Source organism: Pan troglodytes, chromosome 21, assembly GCF_028858775.2.
Source record: "Pan troglodytes isolate AG18354 chromosome 21, NHGRI_mPanTro3-v2.0_pri, whole genome shotgun sequence".
NCBI lineage: Eukaryota > Metazoa > Chordata > Mammalia > Primates > Hominidae > Pan > Pan troglodytes.
The window spans coordinates 39511198-39521128 of NC_072419.2; the positions used below are offsets into that span (position 1 = coordinate 39511198).

General features: G+C 51.8%; 1 protein-coding gene across 2 annotated transcripts in view; it reads left to right on the top strand.

Moving 5' to 3' along the window:
* BPIFB1 (BPI fold containing family B member 1) overlaps positions 1–8963 on the top strand; it is a 34144-nt gene extending 25181 nt beyond the window's left edge. Inside the window, exons 11-18 of one of the 2 annotated variants that reach the window (XM_016937714.2) lie at positions 440–619; positions 1564–1617; positions 2119–2277; positions 3161–3228; positions 4049–4094; positions 5209–5272; positions 6112–6188; positions 6455–8963. In XM_016937714.2, coding sequence (XP_016793203.1) covers positions 440–619; positions 1564–1617; positions 2119–2277; positions 3161–3228; positions 4049–4094; positions 5209–5272; positions 6112–6188; positions 6455–6505 — 699 coding nt within the window. In that variant the 3' untranslated portion in view covers positions 6506–8963. The remainder of the gene's footprint in view (positions 1–439; positions 620–1563; positions 1618–2118; positions 2278–3160; positions 3229–4048; positions 4095–5208; positions 5273–6111; positions 6189–6454) is intronic. The other variant, XM_016937713.2, reaches the window with a different exon arrangement.
* The last annotated feature ends 968 nt before the right edge of the window (positions 8964–9931 follow it).

Sequence of the window (9931 nt, forward strand, 5' to 3'; positions counted from 1 at the left end):
CCCAGGCTGGTCTCAAACTCCTGGGCTCAAATGATCCTCCCACTTCGGCCTCCCAAAGTGCTAAGATTACAAGCATGAGCCACCACGCCTGGCCCCTGGACTAGTTTCTATGGATCCTTTGGAAAACTGCAGCATCAAATCGTTTCTTCCATTTTGTTGTAGTTTTTAATTTTCCCTCCGTCCAAAGGGTTTGAGGTGTCTGAGAAGTTGAAGCATGGGGAAAAAAACTAAGATATCTGGTACAAAAAATAAAAGTCAGAGATTATCCGAGGGGCAAAGATGGAGTAGATGTTGCCACGCACCTGAGCTCCAGGCTAAGCTTCCTGGCAACAAATGCACAAAAAGGAAACAGGCTGAATGGTGTCATTTCCTTCTAGGTTGCTATTGGGTAAGCTGCAGAGTTAAAATTCTTAGCCGACTCCCTGCTCTGTCTCCTCAGGCCAAGTTGTTGGACTCACAGGGAAAGGTGACCAAGTGGTTCAATAACTCTGCAGCTTCCCTGACAATGCCCACCCTGGACAACATCCCGTTCAGCCTCATCGTGAGTCAGGACGTGGTGAAAGCTGCAGTGGCTGCTGCGCTCCCTCCAGAAGAATTCATGGTCCTGTTGGACTCTGTGGTAAACCTCAGCACAAGGCAGAGAATAGGGCCGCCCAGGCCGCATCATAGGAATTTCCTGAACACAGGGTGCCCCTAAGCAGGAATCCTCCATCAGGCTCAGTTTAATGGAGATCTCACTCCCTCCCCTAATAGACCCTGCCTCTGACATAGCTCTAAACCTAAAATCCTCCCTGTAACATCCAGCCCCAGTCATGGTTCTACCCTCTGGAATCTGATGCAAATGTTTCCTCTACCAAATAACAGTCTTGTGAAATCAAAAGGCATCTTAGATATGCAGTAGTCCAGGGGTGATAAATACATCTCAGATAGTGAGTAGTCCAGGGATGGCGACTGTGCCACTGCTCACCACTATGACACTCATGGCAGACATCACTAATCAATCAAGGCTCTCCTTTCTACTGAGTCTGGATGCTGACACAACCTTGGAATCCTTATTAACAGGGCACAGCCGATAACCACCACCAGTCAACTATGTTGTGCCACCTCCTCCCGGGTGACTGACGGGGAAATTGAGGTCCAGAGGGGGAATGTTTGGTCCAACGTTATGGGAGGATGGCAGAACTTCAGGGCAGCTGACAGACAACCAATAACCAAGCTCTCAGGGGACTGGGATGGTGAGAAAATAGGGAGTGGTCACCAACTAGCCCATTCATGATTGCAGTAAGAATGAAATCACCTCTCTATGTCCTCTGAGATCAGGAAGCTGCCCCAGACCCACAACCATCACCAGCCCACAGTAAAAGTCCAGGCCAGCAGGACCCCATGCCCCATAGAAGCTGACCTAGGGGCTGTTTTTCCACCAATGACAGACACATGGCTTGGGTCACTGGGCCCACCCAGCTTTTCTGGGGTCCTGGGAAACCTTCCTCCCAGCAGTGGGGTGCAGGAGATGTGCCTCCCTGTGCCCTCCAACTGACCTTCTCTGGCTCCTCTCACCCTCAGCTTCCTGAGATTGCCCATCGGCTGAAGTCAAGCATCGGGCTGATCAATGAAAAGGTTGGTCTGTTTGCCATCTGCAGCTTGAGGGGTGTTTGCTGTGGTCTGGACACAGGCCTCTGGGGAGGAGAATCTAGTGGGACTAGTGTTTCATTCCATCACTGGGACACTCAAACCGCATCCCTGTCCGCACAGAGATTTCAGTCTAGCAGGCCAGTTTGACCTGAAGCAAATCATCACATGGATAGTATTTCCATTACAGGTGCAGTAACACAGGACAGGTTCTAGGGGCCGTGAGAACACTCTGGGCCCCTGATATAGTCTGGGACGTCAGGGAGGCCTCCCTGAAGGGAAGGGCATTCCAGACAGAGGGAACAGGAGACCAAAGGCTGCCAGGTAGGGAGAACAACACAACATTCAAGGATCTGCAAGAAGGACAGGGTGGCTGGAACACGAGAGGGAGCAGGGAGCCCAGGAAGGCAGGCAGGGGCCAGGCCACACAGAGCCTGTGGGCCGTGGTGGGCACTTGGGAGGCCACATGTGGGTCTGATCTCCTTCCAGGCTGCAGATAAGCTGGGGTCTACCCAGATCGTGAAGATCCTAACTCAGGACACTCCCGAGTTTTTTATAGACCAAGGCCGTGCCAAGGTGGCCCAACTGATCGTGCTGGAAGTGTTTCCCTCCAGTGAAGCCCTCCGCCCTTTGTTCACCCTGGGCATCGTGAGTTCAGTTGTCTGCAATATTGGCAGCAACCAGGGGGACCCTTCTGTCTACTTTTCCTGTTCACCCTCTTGCTTTGTTAAACATTTCCACCACTCTCATCACTTAGCAGGGACAGGGGACAGGGAGCTCTGAACCAAGAGCCAGAAGCTTTGTGGGTCCAATTCTAACCCTGTGACTTTCTTAGTCAGGAATCTCTGGACAGAAACTCAACTCATATGCACAAAAGGAATTGTATTAGTTCCTATAACTAAAAAGTCTAGATGCTATTGACTTCGGGAATAGCTGGACCCAGGTGCTCAAACAATATCCTCTTCATTCTCCTCTCTCCCACCTAGCAGCCTTGTTTTCCTCTGTGCTGCCTTCATCCTCAGGCAAGCTATTCCCTCATGGAAGTGCCCCAGGCTGCATTAGGCTCATATCCTATCAGCTTGGCAATCACTGCAGGAAGAACCTATCTTTCCAATAGTTCCAGCAAACATCTCAGGGCTGACTCTCACTGAATGAGCCTGAGTCAGTTGCCCATTCTTGAGCCAATCAGTGTGTCCAGAAAAATGGAATATGAAAACTTCCTGAGCTGGGCCACCTACACACTAGGGTAAGGGAGTGAGGGCTCTATGAATAGTGGCTGCTTTCGTTGTTGTCATCATCATCATTATCGTTCCCCACAGCAAGCCTAGATTGTCATCTGTTAAATGGGGAGTGGAGGCAAGTACTATCTCATTTAACAGATGAGGCAGGTGAGGCCCAGAGAGGTCAAACCCTTTGCCAAGGTCACAGAGCTAGGAACTGAGATTCAGACCCCAGAGCCTCCCTGCATAACCCCTAACTCCACACTCGGATCCTCTTGAGAACAATGGGGCCTGGGCTTCTCTTGTTGCAGGAAGCCAGCTCGGAAGCTCAGTTTTACACCAAAGGTGACCAACTTATACTCAACTTGAATAACATCAGGTAAACACACAAATCATCATGAAGATTCTGCTGACGGAAATGAGTCCCGCCTGGTAACCATGGGTTTCTTTAAACACCGACTTTGTGGCTGTCAGGTGAAGGCGGCTCCAGGGTGGGCAGGGAGGTCCTTCCGGATGCTCCTGCTGACAAGGACTGCATGTGAGGGAATGGGGAGGAAAATGAAGTAGGCTTTGCAGCAGCCATAGCACAGGCAAACCCTAGCCGCGGGCAGCCCACTCTGGACACCTCCCAGGCCCTGGCAGTGACAGTCACCCGGCACAGAAGTGCAGGGCTCCAGCTGCCTCCTGCACCCTGCCTGTTCTCCCTCCCCACCACTTTCCTGTGGCCCCAGAGTGAGTGCAGGGGCTGCCAGCTGGAGCCTCTGGGGACAAGTCAGGCCCAGGGCTCTTTTGATCAGCCCACATAGGGCTGGGCTGTTTAATATAAATGAGTTGTGCACATATCAAATCAGACTATCTGGCTGCCCTGTGCCCACAATCCTACATAGCAACAAACTGTCGAGCCAGGAATTGGGGCGCCCTTTGAAGGAGCTTGGGCCTCCTTGTCCACCACAGCCCTGACTCCTGAGGTTGATTTTTCTGCTCATTGGACTGCTATTTGTTTTCTGTGCCCCCTCTATGCCCCCCACCCCACCCCTGCCATTAGAATGCAAGCTCCACGACGCAAGGACTTCATGTGGTTCACTGGAGCCCGCACTGTGCCTGGCACATAATAGGTGCTCAATAAATCACTGTTGAATGAGTGGATGGTGAATGAGTGGGACTTCAGGGGCCGCTCTCACAGGCATCTTCCATTGCAGCTCTGATCGGATCCAGCTGATGAACTCTGGGATTGGCTGGTTCCAAGTAAGTGTTAACAGGTGGTGCCTGAGGGCACAGGGGGTGGCCTGGAATGGTCCACTCTCAAAACAGATATTGCCCAGGATTTGCTTCAAACAAGGTCCCCACAGAAGCACCATGGGGGGCTGGCCGGTCTCCACCAAAGTCCAACTTCCCTCGAATGTTTACAGAGAAGCCACTGTGTGTCAGACACAGCTGAGAACACACACACGCACACACAAATACACTCACAGGTACACACTTTCTTTCAGTGAAGTTTTGATCCTGAATTAGAACACAAGTGCCCTTGACTCACAATCTCATTCTGCACACGTAGACGTGCCTCAGTGCCCCTAGACAGCCCCTTCCTGCTGGGATTCAGACCGAACCCCAATACCTCAGTCTGGCGTGTTTTCTCTGGTTTTTATGGTTTGTTTTTCACTATTTTTGACTTTTTTTTTTTTTTTTTTTTTTTGAGATGGAGTCTCGCTCTGTCGCCCAGGCTGGAGTGCAGTGGTGTGATCTTGGCTCACTGCAACCTCCATCTCCCGGGTTCAAGCAATTCTCCTGCCTCAGCCTCCTGAGTAGCTGGGACTACAGGCGCCCACCACCACGCCCGGCTAATTTTTTGTACTTTTAGTAGAGACAGGGTTTCACCATGTTAGCCAAGATGGTCTTGATCTCCTGACCTCATGATCTGCCCGCCTTGGCCTCCCAAAGTGCTGGGATTACAGGCATGAGCCACCATGCCCGGTGACTAATATTTTAAAACAGGGAGAGTTCCACATGCAAATCAGGACTTCTGGCTTCCCTCCAGAAGTCAGAAGTTCAGGCAATGCAGGGCAAAATTCCCTCAGGGCAAATTCAGCTGCAACAGAGTGGTGGGGCCCCTGAGGATGGGGCATCCTCCAATGCACCCCAATCCCCCCATCTACCAGGCCCCAGGGGCGGCTGAGTTCATGCCCCAACCCAGCCCATCTGGTCCCTGGGAGCCCCCACAGCTCTGATCAGCAGGGGACCTGGAATTCCTACATCTCCACCAGCCACCTCACCCATGGGGAGGAGCCACACCCACGAAGAATGATGGAGGGGAACTTCAGATGCTCAACCAGGGTGACAGTGCCCCTTCTCTCTCTCACAGCCTGATGTTCTGAAAAACATCATCACTGAGATCATCCACTCCATCCTGCTGCCGAACCAGAATGGTGCGTACCTCTGCCATCTGTGCCCCCTCTCTCCCCAGGGCTTGGCTTTACTTCCCCTGCCCTCATCTCCATGAATGGGGCCCCTTTCATTCATCTCCCAGCCATCCCTCAGAGCCTACTTCAAAATCTGCCTCCTCCCAAGAACCTTCTCAGCCCAATTCCTTTGCTAGTGCCAGAGGCTGGGCTCGTAAAGATGAACCAAGCAGTGGGCCAGACTTGCAGGGCTGGAAGGAGACAGAGGCATAAGCAGACAATGAGAGCAATGAGAGAGGTGTAAGAGACAACTGGAGGTGCCTCAGCAGACCCTGTTCCCCCTCTTGCTAGTGCCTGGCCTTGGTCAAGCTGCACAATCCTTCTGAGCCTCAGTTTCTCCATCTGTAAAATGGGGACGTAGAAGTACCTTCTTCAGAGGCACAAATCAGGAGGTGCCTGGCACAGTCAGTGCCCAATACTCTAATTCAGCCCCAGGTTGAATGAGGGGTGGGAAGGGTTTGTAACCTATACAGTTCCACCTTTTTAATTTCTTTATTTTATTAGACTGGAAAAATCTCAAAGTATAGAAACCTCTGCTGGGGATAATGGGAGCCCCTGATGGTTCTTGAGCAAGAGCGTAAGAGAATGTGAGGACTGCATTTTGGCCAGAAGCCAGTGCCAGAGGCAAAGGGAGGGTAGACGAGGCTGGGTCAATGCTGGGGCCAGAGAACAGGCGAGCAGAGGCAGAGGGGGCTGTCTGATCAGGCCTGCCAGGCCAGGGCTCCCCTTCAGGAACCCTGAGCCTGCCCCTGGCTGCCCAGTCTCACCCCAGGCCCATCAGTTTCTGACCACATTTGTTATTTCAGGCAAATTAAGATCTGGGGTCCCAGTGTCATTGGTGAAGGCCTTGGGATTCGAGGCAGCTGAGTCCTCACTGACCAAGGTGAGTGGGTGTGGCCCTAAACATCCTGCCCCAGGGAGGGCACAGCCACTGAGAGCCCTGGCTGGGAGGTGGGGCCTGCACTCCAACCCCAGCCTGCAGGTGACCCTGGGCAAGTCCCTTCCCCTCTCAGGGCCTCACCTCCTCATCTGCAAGTGAGAAGGCTGGCTGTGCTGAGGATGGAGCCCTCCTAGCCTGGGGTCAGTACACTTTTTCCACCCCCTTGTCATTCATTCATTCATTCAGTAATTCACTAAATATTTTTCAAGGGTCTTCTATACGCAAGCCATGCTTCTGAGTGCTCGAGGCCACCGAAATGAACAAATGGAAAACACTCCCATCTTTTTCAAGCCTACCTTTTAGCAGAAGAGGCAGATACACAAGCCCTAAAGATGTAACATCAGGCTGAGTGGAGGAAGGCTGAGGAGAAAAATAAAGCAGGCTCAGGAGGAGAGAGTGATGTCAGGGAAGGGGGTGCTCTTTCAGATGGGGTGGTCAGGGAGGGCCTCTCTGAGGAGGTAACATTTGAGCCAATGCCTGAGGAGGTGAGGGGTGAGCCCTGTGGGTAGCTGGGAGAAGTGTCCTGTCAGAGGGACAGGGTATTAGGCCGTTCTCACACTGCTATAAAGAAATACCTGAGGCTGGGCTCAGTGGCTTGTGCCTATAATCCCAGCACTTTGGGAGGCCAAGGTGGGCAGATCACCTGAGGTCAAGAGTTCGAGACCAGCCTGGCCAACATGCAAAACCCAGTCTCTACTAAAAATACAAAAATTAGCTGGGCGTGATGGCGGGTACCTGTAATCCCAGCTACTCGGAAGGCTGAGGCAGAAGAATTGCTTGAACCCAGGAGGCGGAGGTTGCAGTGACCTGAGATCACGCCATTGCACTCCAGCCTGGGCAACAAGAGTGAAATCCATCCCCCCACAAAAAAAAAAAAAAGGAAAGAAAATAAATACCTGAGACTGGGTAATTCATGAAGAAAAGAGGTTTAATTGGCTTGTGGTTCTGCAGGCTGTACAGGAAACATGATGCTGGCATCTGCTCAGCTTCTGGGGAGGCTTCAGGAAACTTCCAATCATGGCGGAAGGCAAAGGGGAAGACTGCACATCACATGGCCCAAGCAGGAGCAAGGGGTGGGAGGTGCTACACACTTTTAAACAACCAGATCTCACAAGAACACACTCACCATCACGAGAACAGCACCAAGGGGATGGCGCTAAACCATTCACAAGAAACCAGCCCCATGATCCAATCAGCTTAGACCCCACCTCCAACATCGGGTTCTACATGAGATTTGGGCAGGGACACAGATCTAAACCATATCAGATGTCAAGTGCAAAGGCCCTGAGGCAGGGATTGTTGGTGTTCCAGGAAAGATGAGGAAGGAGGCCCAGGATCTGAGGCAACATCCAAGGCAGGTAACCTCATAGGCCTGAGAAGCATGCATGCACACACACATATACACACACACACGCGCACCTTTATACACCTATACACATACATACACACGCACATACACACACACATACACCTTTATACACATACATACACACACACCTTTATACACCTATACACATACACACGCACATACACACACACATACACCTTTATACACATACATACACACACACCTTTATACACCTATACACATACATACACACACACATATATATTGCACACGTACACACCACACACATACACACTACACACACACATAATACACACACCACACACATACACACTACACACACACAATACACACACCACACACATACACACTACACACACACCACACACATACACACACATACACAGAGACGCACACATACACATATACACACATACACACACTACACATGCACATACACATACACACACACACACACACCATGTGGCCAGATGGTCTCAGCTCAAGGCCAGGATCATGTCCATCTTGTCCATGCCTCTGTCCCCGGTGCTCAGCATGGCCTGGCACACAGTAGGTGTTCAATAAATGCTTGGTGAGCAAATGACTCTCCGTGGCATCTGCTGGGGAGAGGATCTATGGCAGTGTCACCCTCGCTCCCAAATACTACCCTTAAGAAGAACAGCTCGCAGTCACTGTGTGCCAGGCTCTGGGGCATCTCTCCCCCTCTAGAGTGGAGCCAAAACTCCAAGAAGGCAGGGGTTTCTGTCTGCTTTGTTCTCTGTTGTGATCAGTGGCTGCACACAGTAGGTGTTTAGTAAATGCCTGCTAACTGAGATGGACACCTTACTGTCATTAGCTCATGCAGAGGAGGGGCCCAAAGCAGGGGGTGATCAAGGCGGGTGCTAAGTGCAAATCCCACTTCTGCCACCTACTGAGTGCGTGACTTTGGAAAGGGGCTTTTGCCATCTTCAAGTCTCAGTGTCCCCATCTGCAAAATGGAGATGACATCAGGACCTGGTGTGGCATTAATGTTCACACACAGACCCTCCACCCCGACCCTTCTAAGAATTCTGTATTTGTGGGTTCAGGGTCATGGTCCCCCAGTGCCAGCAGTCACCTTATGGAGGACAAAACCAGCATAAACCACAAGGCAAAAGGTTAAAGAAACCTGTTTTCTGACTTTTCCCCTCCAATTCCAGGATGCCCTTGTGCTTACTCCAGCCTCCTTGTGGAAACCCACCTCTCCTGTCTCCCAGTGAAGACTTGGATGGCAGCCATCAGGGAAGGCTGGGTCCCAGCTGGGAGTATGGGTGTGAGCTCCATAGACCATCCCTCTCTGCAATCAATAAACACTTGCCGGTGTTGCCTGCCGTCTGGAGTCTCTTTGTCCCGGCACAGGAATCATTTTGCCCCTGGCAGGCTTGGGGACTGGATGGCTGAGCCACACCTGGGTCATGTTCAGGCACATCTGAGCCAATCTGGGTGATGTCTGGGCCACATGTGGATGATGTCCACAGTCTTGACCACCTCCCCGTGCTTCAGGAATCAGAAAGCCAGCTCTTCCCACCTGCCTTCATGTCAGCCTCAAGACCATCTTCAGTGGGATGGCTTTAGGGTGGGGGACATATGTTTTGTTTATCTTGGCAGTGTGGTAGACAGAGGACTCTCTGAACAATGTGGATCTGGGGGCAGATGACCTAGGCTTGGAGCTCTGGCCTGGCCTCTTAATGCTTCTTTGACTCTGGGATGTAGTTTCCCCTCTGTGGGCCTCAGTTTCCTTCTCCATAAAATGGGGATAGTCATTGTCTCTGCCTTGGAGGGCTTTGGTGAGGAGTAAATGAGAGAACAGTTCCAGATACATGGTAGGTACTCAGACAATGTCGTCTGTGGGTGAAGTCATTACTGCTGTTGCCTGGCCTCTGGAGTGTTCAGCCTTATCACCAAAGTGCCATCCTGCTCAGACAGTGCATGACTGCCTTGTCTTTCTGGCCTCCCTGATGTCAGGGCGCTTGGGACAGACAATAGGGTCCCTGTTCTCCAGACCTCAGGCCTGCCCAGTACCTTCAGTTACACGAGGGCCTTGCAGGAAGGGATAGGGTAGGCATCCCAGGAAAATGCATTGCTCATCATGAGAGCGCAAACAGGCATAAGATATACAGCTCACAGCCCAAAAGGGCAGCCAGGGACATTGGCCAGGCCAAGAGGGACACAGAGGGGCCAGGCCACAGCCTTGCACAAGGTGCCTACGCCATTGTCAATGACCACTTACCCAACAGCTACTGAGTGCCAGGGCTGTGTGGAAGTTCCCCACACATCCCAGCTCCCAGCCAAACAGCTG